Source organism: Dermacentor silvarum, chromosome 4, assembly GCF_013339745.2.
Source record: "Dermacentor silvarum isolate Dsil-2018 chromosome 4, BIME_Dsil_1.4, whole genome shotgun sequence".
NCBI lineage: Eukaryota > Metazoa > Arthropoda > Arachnida > Ixodida > Ixodidae > Dermacentor > Dermacentor silvarum.
The window spans coordinates 184,268,126-184,290,399 of record NC_051157.2 but is presented as its reverse complement, the minus strand read 5'-3'; the positions used below and the strand labels follow the sequence as shown (position 1 = coordinate 184,290,399).

Here is a 22,274-nt window from a genome sequence, read left to right as displayed (position 1 = left end):
AGTGCCTAAAGACAATGAATCTACTGAAGCTCTTATCCCACACATCTTGGGGAAGTGGCAGGTGATGCCTTTTGAGCTTGTACTACAAAAGTCTCATATGTTCACACCTTGACTATGGAGCCATAGTCTGCAACTATGATTGCATAATGGCAGACAGTGGGGCCAGTTTGTAGGCGTTCATGGTATTGAGGCACACAGACTAGCAGCAGAGCAAGTGCTTGGCCAGTTAAATGATGAGATGAAGTGATGTGATAAGCTAAGGACAATTTTCAAGCATGTGATGCAGTCAGCCTATGCAGGGCGGGTAATTGGAGGTTGCTGGTCAAGGCCTTTGTTCTTCAGGGGACATTAACTAGGCTGATGACGAAATCACTGGCTAAATGCCCAGACTGCATCTAGTACAAAAGGGCCCTTTTTCTTGAGACACTCGCAAAACTGTGTTTGCCTGTAAGCTCCACAAACCACTGTATATTGGCCAAATGTTCGCACATAGGAGGTCGGGAATGTTGCCAGCCGTGCATTCCCCCTCGTTCTCTCCTGATCTTACCCCAAACACTCGCCCATATTTACCAAGCAAGCTTGTTGTACACAACTGCCACATGCAACCATGCTGTGCTGTCCCTCCCTCTCCTTGTTTCTCTCTACCTTGGCTGCATGACCAACTGCTCTTACATAGCACATAGAAACAACTATTCCTGAATTGAACTTGTAAAACATTCTCTCGGGTGAGTTGGTTCATAACGAAGAGGAATAAAACAGTGGCACCAAAGAATGAGGACAAGACAAGGACACAAAATGGGCACTGTCCTCATCTTGTCCTGTGTCTTGTCCTCATTCTTTTGCACTACTGTTTTATTCCTTCTCAAATTGAATTTTTCTCATGCAGCCACAAGCTGCAAATCATGAGACAGAGACCTCGCTTATATGTTTTGATTATTGCCAAGTTCCAGAATGGTGTCTGGCTAGTGTTACCTCTCTTCATAAAAACTTTACGCTAGAAGTACAAAACCCAGTTTAAAACAACTCTCTGGTGATTGTTTGAAAACTGTGCTTGCTTCAGGTTTCTTCTCCCTTGAAATCTAAATGAGTCTTGCAGACGCCAGCAATAGCAAGGCAAATTGGTGGTAGATAGTTCCAGTCAGTGCTGGCGTGGCACCTTGCAGCAGCGATCTGTGCATTAGACCTTGACACACTGGTGCAAGCATGCTTATGTAACGTACCGTGACCTGCGAAGCATCGACAGCCTGGCCGACCAGACTGTGATAGCTGTCAAGGCGCCTCCTGAGACACGCCTAGAAGTGCCTGATCCTCACAAGGTAAGCCTAGAGCCCTGCCGCTCGAGGCATTATGTGTGACATTTCCACCAAACCTCCTTTCTGACGAAGAATAGCATGATACACAAGGGACGAGAAAGAATGACAACACAAGTGCAGAACTAACAACTGGGGTTTATTGACAGAGACACAAGAGCTTCCCTGAAAGGGCAGCCATCGTCTAACTTATCCCTGCATTGCAAAAAATGCAACTCTTAGCTGTCGCTGTCATATACGAAAGTCTTGTCGCGGCACAAAGATAAGACTGGGCGGGAGAGTGGTGAAAGTTTCTTTATTCACAAGTCCGCTGACGTGTCTGTGATGCTGCACAAGTTAAGATTGGTTACCGTAGATGCCCGAATCTAACGTGTGCCTTTTTTTTCAAGGAAAATTAGTCTGATCATTGCCTGCGCGTTACAGTCAAATATGAAACCAAGACCGCATTTGCAGCGTTGGCAACAGCTAACCGTCAGAGCCATCAGGTGCAGCGTCATTGCCATCACAAGATGGCGACCAATCGCGTTTTCTTGAAGGTTGCTGTGGGTTCATTTTGTGCTCGACTATGGTCTGGACTGGTGTTCACGGTCAATCACTTTTGGAGATAACTATCACTTTCGCACTGCCTGCGTTTCTGGCAGTGCGCCAAGCTCCCTATATGTGCCCAGTGCCAGGAGTGCTGTTGGCCACATATTTCAACAAGTCAAATGCAGTCACGCAAAAGTGATAGTAGTCACTCCAAAAGTGATCGCTCGATACCTGTCTGCTCGGTATCTGTGGCCAATGAAGCGCAAATGGCGACGAACGACGTACTGCTTTCATTATGAAAGCTCATTAAAAAAATTTTTTTCTTCTGTGAACGTAAATTCTGCACTTGTTTTTTATGGTTGCAAACGTGAGGGGCATAAGATATTTAAAATCAGGGGCGTGGTACATTCAGTTGCACTTTTATTTTCTTACTTTAAACCCATGAAAATTACGTGCGCATCAGATTATGGTACTTGGCCACTAATCTTTAGGCTTTTTTAAAAAAAGCTCTTTCTGTCAATAAACCCCAGTTTTTAGTTCTGCACTCATGTCGTCATTCTTCCTAATCCCTTGTTTATTGCAATATTCTTTGTCAGTATGCAATACCAATTTGCCCACCTGCTGGAGTTCACTTTTAGCAGAGGACCAAAACATCCTTTTGGTCCTCTGCTAATAGCAAAGTGAACTCCAGCAGGTGGGGAAGGGTCTCAATTTGTGACTTTTGAAGAAACGGTCTGCTGCTTCACGATCAGCTGCATGTGAAGAGGGATGCTGTTATCCACCCAACTGTAGTACGAAGCTGCAACGGAAACCCATGCGGGTTTCTTCGTAACAATGAATCGCAATGTACCGACACCATGCGGGCTTCTGTGGAACTGATTTGCCATATCACTCACACATGCGCAACATGGCTAAATGATTAAATTTTGCGTTTTTATGTGCTACAACCACGATCTGATTATGAGGCATGTCAGAGCGTGTTCTGAATTAATTTTGACCACCTGGGGTTCTTTAAGGTGAGGGGCATAAGATATTTTAAAATCAGGGGCTTGGCCACCGTGGCTGGGATTTGAAGTCGCGAGCTTAGCAGTGCAACATTGTTATGTTCATTTCCACGCAGAGGGGACGTTCATCTTTTGTTTCGGTGGATGCCTTGTAAATAGGATAAGGGGCATCTGATTTGCTTGTACACTTAGAGGTCTCTTCTTGTGTTATCTTTTTATGGAGTCCTCAATTGGGAAAGAAAGGATTGAAACAAGTATTAACCTTGAGAAGCTATTTCAGAAGACAGAAGGAGGAGCTAGCTTGAAGTTCTTGTTTCTTGTTAAAACAAGAAACACATTAGGATGCATTTTAGTCTCTGTACAGTCAATTCTCAATATTAGAGGGTTATAATTTTGGTCAAAAACTTCATTTAGAACTTATTGAAATGCAGATTTTAATACTCCAGCTGTAAACACAGTAGAAAAAAAGTGGCTGTGGCTTAACTCAGTTATGCCTGGGTGTGCGTAGCGAGAGGTACGGTTAACTCTATTGTTTAGCTTGGTTCTCTCTACGGTTACATCTTTATCGTTTAGCTTCGTACATCTGAGTGTTTAAGTTTGGTTGTTACATCTTGTTAAGTTATGGTTACATTAAAGACTGCATTTTTTAAGTGTAATGCATTCATTTTGAAAGTGTTCATTTTGTTGTTTCCCAATTGCCACAAAGATGGTCGGTGAGGCGGGAGGATAAGGGGTTGTCGTCCAGTGACATGAACACGTTTTGGGTGCTATCCTCATCTGAATCCACTTGCCTGGCTGCTTCGTACTTACGACGCTTCTCAAGGCATGCGGCTCGTTCTTCCTCCGTCTCCTCGGCTCGCTGCCTCCTCTTGGTTTCGTTCCGATGACGAAGCCTGGCTTCTTTCAGTCTCTCCGACTCACTTTCCATATCTGCCGACGAATCCCACCGAGCCGCCCCTTCTATATATACGATGCAGCGCCGGCACCTCCTCTGTTGCAACACGGTTTTACCGGCTCCTCCTCTGATGTCATGCCAGATGCTAAACATTTCGACAGAATTACCTGTCTGGTTGGGAAAATTGATTAAGACTTATAGATTGACTCCAACCAAATAAGGAAATTTACTAGCCCGACGTTTCGGAACCAATTCGGCTCCTTCTTCAGGGGGTATTCTTCGGAGGTGGCGGTGTGCCACACTCTACCACAAAAGGCACACCGCCACCTCCGAAGAATACCCCCTGAAGAAGGAGCCGAATTGGTTCCGAAACGTCGGGCTAGTAAATTTCCTTATTTGGTTGGAGTCAGTCATACCAGATGCAAGCGGCAAACGCTTGCAACACAACCGCGGCAGCGGTGCCACGCCGCGGTAACTCGAGCAGACGATGCCAGATGGCGCGGTGAGCGGAGCTGCCAGTGGCGGCGGTTGCTAGGCAACGGCTCAGCTCGCGGTGTGGTCACCGGCCACAGCGAAACGGCGAGAATGCGGCCAGTGTAGCTCTTGCTACAAAAAAGACAAGAAACAGGCTTGACAAGCTATTAAAGCACTTGCAAGACTTCCTGTGGCTAATGCCTTATCAGTAAAGCTTTAATCACAGGATTCCACAAAAAGCTTGAATGATAGTGTTGTGAACACTTAAAGCACATTCGCACTTAGGCACATGCTGGAGGGAGCAAAAAACTGGCACAGGGTGTGGTGGTGATGTGGTACTACAGCGTCCTAGCATAGCACAACTGGCACAATGAACTAGTAAAAACTCTGTGGAGATTGCTATGGAGAGAAGAGAGAAAAAAAATAGAAGTGAAGTTTGACCGAAGCTATTGTATCCCAGCAACATGTGGTGGAAGAACCTCTTTGCTACGAGACTCGTCGTTTCTAGCTTAGTTTTCTCTTATGCTCCTCGTAACTATTTCATTAGTGAGTAGAGGTTATTGTGTGGTGTGTTGCAGTCACGCAGTCACTCTGCATGCAGAAGACTTTCCCATTCTGTATCTCTAGCTCACACGTGTTGGCAACTATTTTGCCAAGATCAACCTCCGTGCATCACTGTTCATCCAGGCAAGCCCACCTGCCTTGACAAATGTGCATGGGGGCTCTTGGAGCTGTGCATTGCAATACATTCTAGAAGCGATGCAGTTGAACCTTGTTACAGTTAACACCGATATACCGAACTTATGGATATACCAAATGCGAAACTCTTGCTGTGGTTTTGCGAGAGTCGCACATATTTCAGATTCTTTATAACAAGCCCATGCAAGCGTGTTATGAATGTACTAAAATATTAGACACTGGAACATGCTTGCTTCAAACAAACAAGGCAGGCTTTTCTGCAGCACACTGGCACTCCGCAGCAGTGTGGCAGGAATGAGTGACTTGCTCAAGATTGCAAACATGTGCGAAATTTTCATATCCGATGCGCTGAGAGTGCCACTTTTCAGCATGGCGGCGCAAACACCTACAGCATGGTCAACCTCAGCTTATGGCTTTTGAGATCAGGTGGTGCACACTTTGCAATATTGGCACTCCACAAGTGCTGCTGGTTCTGCACGGCAAGCTGGCCATCACTGCACGTGGTTTAGCTTTCGGCGTGGTGGAAAATATTAAGTGTGGAGAGTTCTAACATATACACGGTGAAGCCATGCTGGCCCTTATTGATTTTCTAGTGTTACTTAGTGAAATAATGCATTTTGGCTATGCCAAACTCTTGCAATTTTCATGTTCTTCGTTAAAATCTTCAACTGTAGTACACTAGTAAACTCTAGGAGTGATATGCAATCCGAAGTGCCACAACATGTAGACACCAGTGCTACTGCTTCCATCTACATCTTCAGCGTTCTGTAAACTGCGAAACATCAAGTCTGAAAAGATGGGGGCTGGGTTAGTTGGTGTGCGTAAATGCTTTGAAGGAACACTGCAAAAGACACGGACAAAGAACCAGCCTACGGAAAAGCTTGTGTTCAACCTTAGAAATGGAGCAGGGTTGCATTTAGCGGTTCGTTGCTGCACGTTTCGATGTACCCCAAAGTTCAACAAAACTCAAATAAAATATTGGCATATATCCCAACTTATGAGGAAAACTATGCAGGCATTTCTCGTAATGGTCGAGGGTAATGATTGCATAAGCCATGCATCGGATTGCCTTATCACTGGGAAAGTGACTTATCTCCAGAAGTGTTTGGGTTGTAGGAGTGGTTTATCAGCCCTTTTGTCACTTGCTCGCACCCGAAGTCACTCTTGGCTGGTTGTACTTGTTGGATGGTTTTCTACAGTTTGTTCATTTCGTTTTTCAATTAAATTTAGTTTTAAATTATCTTGTTTGTATTTAGTGCTTATGCATGCTGTTTCCATAATAAAACCAGAATCAGTTCTTGCATCATAATTTTGTTTTTCTTCGGAACAAACTGCACTAAGGTACCAATAGGCTAAAACTCTAGTAGTAAAGTGTTGCATGTGACAACTCTTTTATGTGCATTCTCGAGCAGGGCCTGCAGATATGGCTCAAGAGTGACAAAGGGGAGATCGAGGTGTACCTGTCCAACCCCGAAGACCCCGTGGGACTAATCAGCTGCGAACCAGACGCTCCTGCGACCAGCTTGCCTTCATCGTCTTCAGGGGATTACGACGATGCGCCTGCCCAATCAGCCACTGGAGGACCTTCCACGGGTGAGCAGTGTTGGCCTATCACAGTGTTACCTGCAGTGTCGCTCGGTGCAGATTGTTGTACATTCAGCTCCTGGTTATAGGTTGCTTCCAAAACATGCATTTTGTTGCTCATTGCTTCTGGTGCCTGCTCTCTCGTATCATTTCCCAGTAAAGTGGAAATAACGAGTGTTTAGGCTCTTGCCTAACCATGGCTTTGAGACTCTAAATTAGTGAATTTTTATTTATTTTATGTCAAGATACTGGCAGCCCGTTCAACTGTCGCAGTAGTGAGGTGGTACAGAATAATTTAAACATGATGACAAACACTAAAACACATGTACCTAATGGACAAACTACAAGTAAGCGAAAACGCTGACGTACAACACGCGTACATACAGACAATTGATTTTTCGGACATGCCCTTATAATTTCGATGCCTTTGCGATAGAGCCAATGTATAAGGATGTCTGAAATTTCGGACACTCAAACCCTTCACGGTTTCACTTTTCGGATTGCTGGCACTGATCGCCGCTGTTTTGATTATCTTACAGCTTTGAACCAGCGCTCTCACGCGTCAATCCGCTGGCAGCTGTAGTCGGTCATAGTACAGTGAAACCTTAATATAACAAAATTCTCTATATAACAAAGTATTTTACTTTTTATAACTTATTGGCCATAGAACACCATGTATTATGAACCTCATTATTAAAAATTGTGTTTATACATGATTTCAGTAAAATGCAATTTCACTGCCACTGTGAAGGAATACCAAGACAATAAATAAAAAATTTCCCTGGACGCAGATGATCAAGTGGCTGAATTACATGTGGCTGCTTGCGCACACACCTCTCAAATCGTGCGTCGCACAACCGAGAGCCACAGCCGAAGCGGAGCAGCCTCATGTTCCGTATAGAGAGAGAGAGCAAGCAAGAGAGGAAAGGCATGTAGGTTAACCAGAAGTGAGCTTCCGGTTTGCTACCCAACACTGGGGTGGGGGATAAAGGGGTTGGAGAGAGTGTAAGAGAGAGAGCGGGAAAAAAAAAAAACGCACACACACACACAAAAAACACAGGCATAGGTAACAGAAAAGGCGATACGATCACAGACGTTCACACAGGCCAGTGGACTTCAGGAAGCGCAGGAGCGCTTCCACGGCCTTGTGATGCAATGAGTCGCGTCGATGTTGAATTCTTTCTTCTGATAAAGGCTGGTCGTCTAACTGGTTCAGCACGACGGAAAGCGATTGCCTCTGCACACTGTATTGTGGGCACTGACAAAGAACATGACGAATTGTTTCTGCGTACCCACAATTGCCACGGTGAACATTGCCATGGTGAACCTGGTGAACACGGTAGGCATTGGTGAACGCGATGCCCAACCATAGCCTACACAGAAGGGTCGCATCTCTTCAGGGAAGTCTTGGTGGAAGTCGAAGGCTTAAGATTGGATCCAAGGTGTATAATCCGGCGTGCATAAGATGTGGTTTATTCCAGTCTGATTAAGTGCATTGGCGTTCAAGTAGGCGGAGCGTTCTTGCAGCATCTGTCCTCGACAGCGGGATCGATAGGTAGTTGCCTTCTTCATGAGCTGAACGAGCAGCTTGATCGGCACGCTCATTGCCAATGTTTCCACAGTGACTTGGCAGCCACTCAAAGATTATTTTGTGTCCTTTCTCAGTCAGGTGTATGGCCTCTGTGATTTCGAAAACCATCTGCTTCTGTGGACCGCGCCGTAAGGCTGACAGTAAACTCTGCAGTGCCGTCTTTGAGTCACAGAAAACAGACCATTTGTGTGTTGGTTCGTCGGAGTCCAAGTGCTATAAAATCCTATCGCACCCTGTGTGTTGTATGCTTCAAGTGTTAGTGACAGCGTGCGAGGGTGAGCCGAGAAGGATGGTGGCTTGATGAGCGCAGTCTTCCTGGGCGAGGAGGGGAGCGAACTCGCGATGAAGTGCTCGAGAGGGTTGGCCAGGTTGGCACGTGTGTCGTGTCCCATGCGCTTAGCACTGGGTGTTCCACAATCTCAAGTTTCGGATATGTTTTGAAGTGAGAGGCAGATGAAACATTCGCTCTCCGCTGCTGGCGCTCTTCTTGATAGCGTTATCCCACTGCGGGGGACACTATCAGCCGCCGAGGTGGAGTGGGCATGAAAGTATGCCACATACCCCATAGGGTCAAAATGTATAAGAAAGTCTGAAATTTCATATGCAAAAAACCTTTGCCATCCGATTTTCTGGACTTTTTTCCACGACCGCAGGTCTGAAACGGCATTAATCAAAGCCACCGCTGCCGCCATTTCGATTATCTGGCCGCCTCGAACTGGGGCTCTCGCGCGTGTGATTCACTGGCAGCCATACCCACCACCGCCATGGTAACACAGGCCTACCTACTTTGATGTTCGCTACGAAGCGCCTTGCTGTTCGGTACTGTGTTTTTCATTGAAATGTGCAGCTGTTAGCAATGGCGTAGACTCCGCCTTTGTAATCCTCAATGGCTTCGAAGCTCAAAAAGCACAGTGTGTTGCATAATGCTGGCTCCCGAAAGTTAGCTTCGCCTCGGTATAGCATTGTTACGCAGTGAAGCATACCAAGAGTGGGAAGGGGCAATTGTCACGGGACACGTTATGTATCCTTAATTATACATGCGTGCACCCGCCGTCTCCTGTCGCAGTTCGAGCACTGATACTTCTAATAAAGGTACTGGCAGGCCTTCAGAACTATTTCGGATGTGCCTGTGGTGGGCCCTTGACGGCAGTAAAAGGCATGTATTCATTTTTTTGGACGTTTTCGTGGCTTCTAGGTAGGCCAAAAAATCGGACATTGACTGTTTAATGAAGCAATTTGCCGGTTTTACAGACTTCGTTATGTCGAACTTTAACTGTAGTCGTTCTGTGTTGTCATTAGGCCTAGAAGCTTCGATGTTTGCTATAAAGCTTCCTGCTGCTTGGTGCCATTTTTTTTTCAGGATTCCCAACTATCTGTAATGGCACCGACTCCTCATTTGTCATCCTCGCCGACAACATCGAAGCGCAAAAGGCATGGCCCTCAAAAGCCAGCTTCGCTGCAATACGGTGGTGTTATGCGGTGAAGCTTATGCAGCGTATTGCGGTGAAGCATCATCAGCCTATTTTTATGTCCACTACAGGACAAAGGCCTCTTCCTGCGATCTCCATTACCCCTGTCTTGTGCTAGCTGATTCCAACTTGCGCCTGCGAATTTCCTAATTTCATCAGCACAATTTTTTGCATTAAAGCACACCAAGGGTGCAAAGGGACCACTGTCACGGGACATAAAGCACGTTCCTTAATTATACATCAGGGGTGCAACAGCTGCGCCAATAGACAGATCCCACCAACCGATCTGCGCATGCGCCGGTTTTCCGGAAGTGGCACTACCACCATCTTGGTTGTAGTCAACTGGTCAACCACACCTCCGCAGTCCGCGCTCGTTGAGTACTGCGAACGAGCTTCCCAGACATTTCTGCGACCCCACCAGCGAGAAACATTCATCATGTATTTTAAGAAATTACATCGGCTGTTCATTGCAGCATGCGAGGCGAACGTTGAAAAGTGCCTGGTGCTCTTTCATTTCGGTTGTTACCCGCTGATTACACGCTGTGTATCGTATTTCTTCGAGCTTTGTATGTAGTACTTGTTGATGTACACGGTCATTTTGCATTACTATTTTTGCACACGAGCATCTCGGTGACTGCAACGTTATGTCTGCTTAGTGACGGACGTAAGAGGATTTGTATACCAGTTGGAGACAGGTTTGAAATACGGTGCCGAAACTTTCGTGCCCTAATGATGCTTACCTACATGGATTTCGTGCACGACTTGCTGACTTCGGTACCAGTGATATCTAGAAGTTAGGTAAGCTAGGCGGCAATTTTAACATAAAAATGCCGATAGCCAATCATCGCGAAGTCATCGATAACGAATCAATAGCTAATCAATAAATTCTGGGAAATTCTAGGGATGCCTTGGTAGTGCTTAGCCTGGCCCAAATACGTAGCCAATACCTTGCGATATCCAATCAATAGCTAATCGATCAATAATAAATTCTGGAAAATGCTGGGGATGACTTGGTAGTTCTTAGCCTTGCCCAAATACGTGTCCAATACCTTGCGATAGCCAATCAATAGCTAATCGATAATCGACAAATAATTTATAAATTCCGGGAAATCTAAGTACACTAGAGTTTTCGCATTTTGCCCCCATCGAAATGGGGCCGCTATTCGTCCCCGTGTTTCTTCTCGCACTGTGTATTACCAGTACCACATATTAATCCGTCGGATCCACGTTTCTCCACACTTTCGCTCTTTTTAAAACACATGGAATCCGAAGCCTTTGTCCCTTATGTGGTTGTTGTAACACCCAGGAACGCAGCAGGTCAATCCACTCATCGCACGATGGCTCTACACGAACCATAAAAATCGCCAAAAATCGTTCAGAAACAGGACGCACAGGCACTCCAGGCGGCTGGAGCGGCCGGATGACAAGTACCAGCATGCACCTCGGCAGCGGTGGCGTCGTGAAACTGGCTGGTGGGATCGGTCTATTGTGCCATTTTGATACAATTTCGTATTTTTGTGCTGAGCTGCGCCAAAACCGTGATACATGTTGAAATTGCGCCACGCAGCGCCAAAACGCCCGACCAGCCGCTAAATTACTCGGTTACACTAGTTTTAGCGGGAAACAAAGGCTGCGTTGGCAACCTGCAGCTTGGACATCGCCTTCCAATCCAGTCTGATCCAGTAGCGCAGACGAGATCTAAACTACGCTAGCACCGTATCTAAACACATGCCCAGACGAGACGTCGTGTTTGGTGGTGGGTGCCGACGAATATTTTCGCTGCTGGTTGCAGTGCGGTGTGTTGTATATGCAGTAAAATCTCGCGGAGACAAGGAGTGCGCATTGCTTGCAGTAACGAAAATAGTTCACCATTGCCGCCTTGACTCAAGAAGATCCTCGCCGTATCTGTGCACGCGGTCACGAGCGATCCGGAGCGGTTACGAATGCTCCACGGGAAACTCGCTTGTAGGGTACAGAAAGCGACCCGGCACTGACGGCGTGAGCTTTGTATGCGACGCAATGCGCAAAACTAACTAGCAAGGGTTCGGTTCCATGTGGCAACAGGCACATCGTTCATGAAACGGTGCCGATTTTCGCTGTACACCGCCAAAACGCCGATAGATTGTCAAATAGTCGCTGCATGTTTCGACTACCGCCGGAACGTCGCAACACATTGTCAAAAAAAAAAAAACGAAAGGAAACCACTCGCGAAGAAATGCATGTGTACTTTCCATATGTTTGGCGAAAAAAATTGTGTGCAGTTCACTGCAGGGGCGCGATCGGAGATGGTTGTCCGAAGCGCACATTCAGTTTCGCCATTCACGGTTGACCTAGGCCGACCGTGCACGGCGAAACTGAACGCGCTCTCCGAACAACCATCTCCGATCGCGCCCCTGCCATCATCTACGCTGCTAATGTTAATTTCCATATATACTACTCGCGTAATGGACGCACTTTTTTTCCCAGAAATCTAATGCAAAGTTGGCGGGTGCGTTTATTATGCGGGGTAAATTTTATGGCGTTTTGTGGGTAAGTGTTCTTTGTGGAACTGCTCCAGATTTGGATTTGGTGCTCCAAAAGCAAGATTTTCCTGCTCCAAAAATTGCTCCAAATCATATTTTTGCTGTTGCACCACTGATACATGCGTGCACCTACCCCTCTCTTGTCGCAGTACTAGCACCGAGGCACCTAATAATTGTACCGGCAGGGGCTTTTGAAGTTATGTTGAATGTGGCTTTGGTTATTTGGGTCCTTGAAGGCAGTTAAAGGCATGCATTCATTATTTCAGACTGCCCGATTTTTCGAAAGGATTTTTCGGGAGTCCAAAAAATCGTACATTGACTGTATCCTAAATGCATTATAAACAAGTGCAATAATACTCAATGCACTTTAAAAAGTCCTGTAAAGGGATGGATCGTGTTTCACCAGGGAAACAGTTTAAGTTCAATGGTTCGAGAAAAATACTATGCTTGAATAACTCAGTGCAAGAGTTGAAGAGTGAAACACAGTCGAACCTTGATGTAACGAAATAGTACTTGCAGCGAAAAACTTAGTTACATTGCGAATTTTGTTCATTAAAGGTTTTAAAGTTTCGGCATTAAAAACAATTCCCAGAGCATTCCTGGTGGATAGTATTTTGATAGTAAGCACTTACTAAGAAATTGCAAGAAGGTTGGGCTATAATAGGGCGGTTATGAGTGCCATCGCGCGCAGTGCAGATCGCGCCGAAAGCATTGCATCATGGCTCAAAGCGTCCGAGATTTCCGTATGTTGCGTCGCGCGGCGCCGTAAATCTTGGACGCCATGACTGACCGCACTTAGTGCCCGCAGCCGGTGCCCACAAATTGAAAAAAAAAAAAGTAAAGAGATATAGATATTCATCCTGGAGCAAAAAAGAAACAGGGAAGTTACTGTTTCGCCAGAAAGGAGGAGCATTGATGACAATATCGAAGAGACTACACGAAGTAAGGTTCGTAGTTTTATCAGTGTCACGCGTGCTCAGGCAAGCATTAACAGATCTCACTCGATCACCACAAACTCGCAGTCACGTGTCTCGGAAACTTGAGATTACACCATCGCCAACAGTAGACGTGTGGGAACAACGAAATGTGCGTGACGGCACCAGCCATTTCTTCTTGACCTTTGCACTTGCCGTGGAGAGATTACCTCCAAGATACGGTGTGTGGCCCGCACACGGACATGTGCAAGGAGGAGACAGATAGGCGTGCGTTCGCCCCTTATGTCATTATGCACGTCATCGTGACCTGCAGCAGATGAAAGGCCCAAATTTGAGAAGCAGGAACAGTGCTGCCACTTTCATCATTTCTTAGCTGTAGCATGTCAGTAGGATAGCTCATTCTGATACAAATGAATGGCACGAGTAAATACATGCATTGTCATGTGCCTTAATGTACATACTAGTGGTGCCAGTATAGCTCTCACATCTGCTTATATGCAATGTTGTGTCTAGATTTTACCTGCTTTATGGGTCTCATGCAGTAAGGAGATACGTGTACAGACTAACGACAAATTCTTGTTGGGCATATTTAATTCTTTTAACTTCTGCAGTGACATGCTTAGGACAAAAGACAAATGGTTCTTTTTGCAGTGACTTAAGCTGGCGTCTCTCAGCATAGCATCGTGCAAAATGCATCGTGCAGTGTGGCAAGGGTATGCTACACCTTGTCACACTGTCAGCACTATCACTGCATTGTACGAAAGCGATTTCGCAAGTTAATTGATGCTGCACGAGAGAAACTCTTGTGGCCACTAGCACCGAAGCAGGAGGTGGCAATGTCATTGCATAATAGTGGCAATGTCAATTGTGCCTGATGGGCTTGATCATGTGGAGTCCTGGCATCATCTTTGACACATTGGCTTCTCCACAACACAATGGAGCCCGTTTTGACCACATAATAGCAAATGGCGATGTTCGGGAAACAGTCCTGCAACTCTAGCTCCCTGCAGGAGCCATGTACAAGAACACTACTTGCATGCTAGGGTCACTCTAGTTGCTTGAGATCTAACCATTAGAGCACAAGCGAAGAAGGTATTTTGTGTTTCACTCTTGAAGTGAAGCCTACTGCAATGATACTCTAGATCAGGGGTTCTCAAGCATGTTCATGCCAGGGAACCCTGCTAAGCTCCCTGAAGTGCCAAGGACCCCACTTCCCCCTTCCGAATTAACCGAATTAAAATGACCTAATTGACCGAACGTTGAATTATTCAGGGTATCAAGAAAACAATAAATGAATGCTTACTACATCAATACGCTTTTATTTACTGAATGAATCAGCAAATATTGTTTCTATTTGCACAAGAGCAGTGCAGAAGCTGAAATTCTTATCTCATGACTGATCAGAGCTAGTAGCGGCGAAGGCTTCGCGACATCCTTCGCAGCACGGCCACAGCACGTGTCTCCATCTGAGACGCGTTTTTCACTACCACGCGCACATTCCGATAATTTTTTCGCTAGTGAGATGGTCGCCAACAAATTGTCCGTCCATCGTGATGTAGCCAGTGCTCTTCATCTTCGACAGCTTTGCACAGAGTCAAAGCAAAACTACTGCGTGCCGCAACCGCTGCGGATGAAACTGTGGCCGTTATCGACGCAACGGCGACCTTGCTGTTCAGAAGGCAGGCGGCTGATGCACGCACCAAGTCAAAACGAAACTATCGTTTGCTGCAACAAGTGCGCACGAAACCGCGGTTACTGTGGCTGTACCGCGGTTGCTATCGACGCGATCATGGATGGCGACTACGCAGTTGTGAAGGCACGCAGCCGATGCGCGCACTGAGTGAAAACGAAACTTGCCGCAACCGCTGTGGACGAAACTGTGGTGGCTATCGATGCGATCATAGATGGTGACTACGTACTTACGAAGGCAAATCACTGCATTGGCTAGCTGCCAACGCGGTGTTATGCGCAGGAATTAACGCAAGAATAAAGGATTTGAGGGCACAGTTAGGCACGAAGTGTTCCGGCATTGCTGTCAGTCGCGTATCGCGTACGATTGCCGCTGAGGACCATAGCGATGCGGACTGCACCGCTTCGTTTTTGGACTCCGCTAGCGCAGTTTTTGCTCTTTTGTGGTGGGCATTTGCGGTGCTTCGCACATAAATTTTTTTTATTCCTCCGACATATACGTCAGTGCGCACGCTATCGGCACCTACCCTATCTACAAACGTGAGAAATGCGCATGGTGGTAAGTTACGGCCGCCGAGATTCAAGTGCAAAAGCTTAGGCGCGCTGCCCATGGCTGCCCGTTTTCGGAGGTTGGGTGGCTACAAGCTGCTCGCGTATTTATAGCGCAGTTCCCGCTTTGCTGTTACGCACAGTGATGTGCTTTTTGACACTCGGGCATGGGTAATGGAGGTTCTGTGGATCGAGCGCACCTTGTGTGCACCGTTTTAACCACTTGGCGAGCGCGGAACCACGGATAATTTATGAGTGGCTTGTGGAACCCCGAGCAGGGGCCTGCGGAACCCCAGGGTTCCGCGGAATTCACTTTGAGAAGCCATGCTCTAGATAATAGTGAGTCAGAATTCCTGTGTTGTGAGTGCTATTATAGTCATTAGTCTCGAGTAGCATACACAGTAGCTGTGAAGGAACATGCCAGTCTTCCTTTCGACAAATGGAATCAATTCTTCGCAATTCATCAATTGAATCAAAGGAGATTTGCAGTTGTGTCTCATAGTGGATTTCGAAGTCTGGTCTCCCAGCATAAGAGCCCAAAGCTTTACCTATTAGACCACAGACGCATGCATACTTCTCTCGTGTCAACTCCACCTAGTGGTTTGATATTATTTGTGTGTGCATCATGTTACATCGCAACAATTTGCTTTTAAAAAAGCAGGAGTGCACATGTGCCAGTTGCATTGAAAGAAATTGCGCCTATCTACTCTCATGCCTATGTACTTTTGTGCTTGAATGAAATGCAAACAAGAAGGAATAAAGAACACCTCTTCTGCCTGATTGCTGAAAAGTGAGATGTGCGATTGTGGTGCAGCGGAGTGCTAATGCTTGGGTCCCAAAACTAAGCCTCTGTAAATCAGCCACTTCAGTATCGTACACAGCTATGGATGTGGAAAAGAAAAATTGCTTTCTAGTTTTTCTTGTGTATGCGTTTGAATTCACCGTGATAGTACAGAAATACACTCACGGACCGATAATTCGACACCAGTAATTCGGACATGCTTGATTCGGACATGATTTTTCTAACAGCTTTGCGGCACTGCCACTGGCTCCGTAAATTTAATGTGTAAGGACAACCAAAATTTTGGAACACCTAACAGCTCGATGTTCAGTAATTTGGACTCTTCCTGCACTACCATGTGTTAATCTGGCCATCGAGTCGAGCTGAAATAACGATATTTTGGTTTTCATATGTCCTGGCACCTTCTCGAAACGGAAACTAGCGAATCCGTGTTTATCGACCAGTCGCCGATCGTGCTAAACCGTAGTAAAAGCAGCCAAGCCAAGCCGTCAAGGTGTAAAGGCTGAATTTGTGGATTGCCATGCGATTTCCAGGCGCCCAGCATTTGTTCATTTACATGTTCAATAACGGCATGGTCCCGGCCGACTTGAAGTAGCTTCAACTGGCGCCAACCCCATCTGTGATGTTTGTGATGATTTAGCGATGGAAGCGCTGGACACTGATTGTTGCAAAGAAACCCCTGATCGTTTGGCTATCGCAGTACAGTTAATTGATTTCTGTTAGTGTTAGGGGAAGGACAGTCAGCGCAATCAATTGACTGTACTTTTGTCTATCTATAGCGACTGCATGACAGTGGTCAAGATATGGACTGCCCAGGTTGCAGGCAATAGTATAGTACTGTGCTCGCAGCAACGTGTTGCCAAACTTGGATCGTATGCTTGGATGATCACTTTCGGTGATACTGCCTGTTTTCGGGGAGGATATGGCTGATTCAGTGGCTGCCTCTGCTGCTGAAGGTGGTGTGTTCGCAACCATGCGGCCGCCGGTTACACACTGGTTAACCAAACGGGCACGAGCGCTCCCCAGCCCGGCATTAGACTTTTTTAGGGGGTGAATTATATCGGAAAAGAGCTTGAGCCATGCAAATCCCATCGAACCATGTGGGCATAAGACAACCATGAAGAAGGGGTTCTAGGCCACTCCCATGGCGACAGTTTTCCATTTGCCCTCCCAATGCCACCTATAGGTGGGTGGGACACCCTCAGGTTGGGGAGAAACACCCCTTTCGAAGCGGGTTGACAATATCACTAAATAAGTGAATAAATAATGGCCCACCTATTTTTGGCCACTTGAGGAATAAATTCACTTATTTTCTGGCAAATCTGATATTTCGGACTCCTGATTATTCAGTCATTTAGGTGGTCCCCGTCGAGTCTGAATTATTGGTCGGTGACTGTAGTAACACAGGCACAACGGCTCATGCACAGACAATTCAACATGTGAAAAAAAAAAAAAATTCTGGTGTGTTGCAGCTCATTTTTGCTACCTAGAGTGAATGAACCGGTTTCTTCCTGTCTGTGCAGAGGAGGTGTGCCTAAAGCGAGCCCTCATCTCGGAAGAGGACGACCTCGGGCCAATGGGCGGCCGACAGCTGCTGCTGCAAACGGAGGACCAGCTGCTAGCAGACAGCTTCGTGCAACTGGAGCCCCCTCTTTCCGAGGAGGACTATGCCTTCACTCTCGACCAGGCAGAGGGCATTGCTGACCTGTTCGATGACTACGACTTTTCCGACCTCTGCCCCCCGTCCAAGTGATGGCACGTCTCTCCCCTTTGATTCCAACCCACCCCTCGACATCTCTCTCTGTCTGTCTGTGCCGACAAGTACAAAAAACAGGCGCCGTGCCGTTGCCGGCTATTCCCCCGGTGACGCCCTTCTCCCCTCCCCCCCTCGTAGCACTGCCACAGCACGCACGTGCACGCATCGTTTCCTACTCATGCGTAAGTGCATGTGGCCAACGTAGTGTACAGTACTGTCCATGGGAAATCAAACATGTTGAGCCTATGTTAGGGTTTCTAAGTGATTATCCACTACATGTGTGTGTGTGTGTGTGACCTTGTCCTTTCCTGGTATCTGTTGTTTGTGTGTCGAGTCTGTTGTTTGTTTGTTTTGTTCATTTTCTACTCTGCTGTTTTATATTTATGCTTTCGACAGATAGCTTTTAAATCGCATTCTCTCTTGTTTGAGGATGAACTGTGGTGTTCGTTTGCTCGGCTTATTGGGGGCGCATCAGGAGAAAGATAGGCATCAATTGTCTACTCGCTGGTGCTGCCTCTGGAATGAAGTTTTACTAAGTTTATCTTAGTCGTGTTTAAGGAACCCGTTTGCTGTTGATGTGGCACTGCATCACCGAGTGATGCAGCTTGGTGGAAGTCTTCATGTGCGTGTGTGTGCTGTGAAGAAGTCTTGCCGTTGTTGCCTTTGAAAGCACACAAGCTCACGCAGCCTACATGTGTAGTTATAAACTAGTTCGGCTGCAGCAGAAAGCATGAACATTATTGTAGTGGAATGTTTGTGCAATTTTGCGTTTTTGTGCTTTTCTTTAGCTTTCTTTGGCCACATTAGGGGCATTATGAAGGAGGTTGCCATCTGCTCTCTGGTGATGGTTGCAGAGCCGGGTTGACTCAGTCATTTTAATCTTATATTTTGTGCCATTAGTATGGCATTGAAACAGGGAAGTTTTGAAAGCTGTAGGTACTTGGTCTTGCTGTTTGGATGTATTATTTTTCATTCAGGGTGCTAATAATATGACAGTGCAGTCAGCTTAGGTAGCGAGATGATGGACTGCCTTTCATCATTGAATTTAGATTTTTTTTTAACAGCATGGACGTTTTGGTAGGCGACATGGACTTTTGGTTACTGCTGCTTTCAATTGTATAAAGTTTTATTTATCGTTTTGTCACTTTAAGATAGATTGATGGCAGTGCTGCCTTGGTGCTGAAAGGTCAGAAGCTTGTTTGAGTGAGTAGGGGCAGGGATTAGGGATTTCCAATGATACCTTTTTTTCAGAAGCAATGACTTTTCACATTGCTGATAAGTCTTGTTCTGTAGCTCTATCAGTGCCATCAGCTTGCTGCTGCCAAAAAAAAAAAAAGTTTGCAATCTTTGATTTCAAAGGTATATGAATGTTTTGACACCTGGCATTTTAGTACCTTTGGAATAGCTCAATTATGAGCAGGCAGCAGTGAAGGAGTCACAGTTGTAGAAGGAGCCATAGGCATTGATTGCGGAGTGCTCAGAATTTGAAGTCAGTATTCATAGAGAAACAGGAAGAGAAGTGAAAAGGTGCAGTGTAAGCATACTGCATCCTTTTTATTAGGCTGCTGGTTACCCGACGAGCTTAGATTAGATTGGAGCTTCTTGCTTGCTGATAGTACTGGTACTGGTTAAGGTTTGGTACTGGTTAGAGTTTGTGCACTACGGACGTCAATCTGCCTTGATCACTCATGCCTGTGGGCATGAGTGATCCCTTGGCTCTTGAGACAGAGACCCTTGATGTGTATGCCATACGATTGATAAGCTTCAAAACTACACCGGAGGTGGCTGTTTTTAAGTTCAGCTGCACTATGTTTTTATGTGAAGAGTTCATTTCTAAGTCAGGCCTTGTATGCCATGGTGACCACACGTGGCAGCAGTTTGAACAGTCACTAAAGCAGACTTCGCTTGTGCCCGTGGGATCTGTGGCAACTTGTCCAGCCCCCTTGCAGGTGTGAACCTGTAAATGCAGCAGTAGTCTGAAGAGGAAATTTTTGTTTACAAGCATCTTAATGGTGTTTTTAGGACTGTCTCAAAGAACCTGGACATCATGTGCTCAACACTAATGCTAGTTTGGTTAAGGCGAAATTAGTTGTGCATTTTTGCTTGACAGCGTGGAGTGCACAGTGTCTTTAGCATTACCATGCTTCGTACATTGGCATAGCAGCTTGGGCTGTAACTTGAGCTGCTTACACAACCATAGCCAGAGTGCATAATTTGATGTCCATTTTCTGTATGTGCACCGAGTGCAAACTGAAATTGTTGGTCACACACCAGGGTGTGAGGAATACTGTACACATGTGCATGCAGAAAGATGTCACGCAAGTGTGCCCATAACGCACGTAAGCCTCGCTTGCTTCACTTTGCAAACCTAAGTGCTCAGTGCTTGCGACATGCTGAAGAATGGAGGCAGTATGTTGCATTCTGCCTCTCATCAAGTGTCCTTTGTCAGAGTCCATTTAGTGTGCCATCATGCTCTTCAAGTTGGTCCTCGGTTGCTTTTTTGCTTTGCGTTAAGAATGCTGTTAACACTGAAGGTTCACCTAGGTGGTTAGAGACAGCTTGCCATCTGAAAACTCTTTCATTTTGCACGTGCGGAGCACAGAGGGCATTTGCAATGAAGTTTTTAGCAGTTCTGGTGGCCTCCAACATTCCTCAGTTTTTGATGCATCGAGACATTGCCAGTATGGCACTGACATTCTCACGGCAGCCTGGGCTGCATGGCCTTTAAAGAAGTGTTGTGTGCCTTTGCACGAACTGCAGCGTGGCAATGAGCGTGTGTGGAATGTGAGGTATGAAAGTTTGCGGGTGTGCTTGGAGGTACTCGTTCCCCGATGGTATTGTGGGATGGTGGAACCTTCGGAGCGTTCCTTTCAGACTGTTTGTGTGATTTAAAAAGTATTCCTCGTGCCTGCCCTCCTTCCCCTGCGACATGTGCGTCGAGCTCTCAGTCAACACTCGTAGAAGAGAAACTGTGAACACGGGGAAGAGGCTTGCCTATTTTGATGCGAAGCTTGTTGTCTGACTAGGACAATACCTCCAGCGCACTTGTTCTGGTGTGCGATGCGAACTGCCATTACGAAGCAAGGTATTATATTTTGCAACAAGAACTGGTGTTCATTGTACATAGTGTGTAACATATATTTTTCACTTTTTGTAGGTATTTTGTGTATGTGTTTGCTATGAAATGTTGACAGGTTCTTTTTTTTTTTTTTTTTAGAAGGTTGAATTTGGGTCGTCTGACGCTACACAAGCAGCTGCATGGGCTAGCTTGTTGCTGTTGCCAAATAAAACTTCGTTTTATATACAATAGCTCAGTGTACTTTCTTTTTGTCTGATAAGGCTTCAGTTCCAGCGAAGGCTTATATTTGAAGCTGTGCTATAGTGCTGATAGGTACAGCATCTGAGAGTATGGAGCGCTGACACAACTGATGAGTACGGAGACATCTGCATGAGCACAACTCAATCTGTCGGAGCTTTATACTGTACTACATCGAAAAAGGATTTGTATTGGGGGCGAGCTCCACCACTGGAAAGGCTGGCGCCACCTTCGGCGTGACGTCGTATGAGGGATCACGTGGACACAGCGGCCGCGTCGTCTGCTTCGGAAGCGCCGAAGCGAGCTGAAAACGAAAGTTTAATCCCACCTGCGCTACGGTTCTGATTAAGTGGGAAGGTTATCCCGCTTCGGTTGTCGGCTTGACAACACTTGAAAGCACTATAAGAGGTAGTGGCTGCCTTTGAAGGCGTCCGACATGGTAGGTTACTGCCCGGTGCCGCAGTGCCGGACGCGTACGCAACGGAGTCCGGCGTCAGTCTTCACACATACCCGCAGGCCAAGAAGCTGCGTGTAGCTTGGATTGCGAAACTTTGAACCGGTAAGCAGCCAGCGGCTACAACTCGGGTGTGTAGCAAGCACTTCCGCGAGGAAGGTTTCTGCTACGGCGTTGGGGCTGCGATGTTCGGTGAGTAGCAGAAAGCGCTCACCGAGAAGCTCGCCCGCGTGTGCTGCCCGGTTAGTGTCATGAATATTTGGTTTATGAACTTGTTGATGCTAGATACTGGCAAGTTCACCAGAATGGAAAGGGAACGGTAAAAAGCACAATTAAAAAAAAAGGCATGGCATATGTTCATGTTTGTGTTAGCACCAAACAATGAATGCACTGGATTAACAAAAAGAAGCAGCGGGGAATTCCTCGCTAATAAGACTGATAAGCATGCAGTGCGACGCAACCTGAGAAAGAAAAGAAAGAAAAATTATCTAATCGACGCTATGGCACATCACGAGTCACCGTATAGCGTCTAAGTCTCTAGTTATAACGATATTATTTTTGAACAGCTCTGATAGCGTCCACGCAACAGTGGCTACTTGTGTACTGTCAAATGTTCATATGCTGCTGGCCTAAAGCTCACGGCACGGTGCTAAAACGCGCTCTCCGAGAAAGCGAAACATTGTGCGTGGACATGCAT

The 22,274-nt window shown here is 46.3% G+C and overlaps 1 protein-coding gene across 3 annotated transcripts in view; it reads left to right on the top strand.

Annotated features, from left to right (window-relative positions):
- LOC119450838 (transcription factor E2F3) overlaps positions 1–21,116 on the top strand; it is a 39,220-nt gene extending 18,104 nt beyond the window's left edge. For all 3 annotated transcript variants that reach the window (XM_037714329.2, XM_049666276.1, XM_049666275.1), the window contains exons 5-7: positions 1,202–1,316; positions 6,323–6,503; positions 17,575–21,116. In XM_037714329.2, coding sequence (XP_037570257.1) covers positions 1,202–1,316; positions 6,323–6,503; positions 17,575–17,804 — 526 coding nt within the window. In that variant the 3' untranslated portion in view covers positions 17,805–21,116. The remainder of the gene's footprint in view (positions 1–1,201; positions 1,317–6,322; positions 6,504–17,574) is intronic.
- The last annotated feature ends 1,158 nt before the right edge of the window (positions 21,117–22,274 follow it).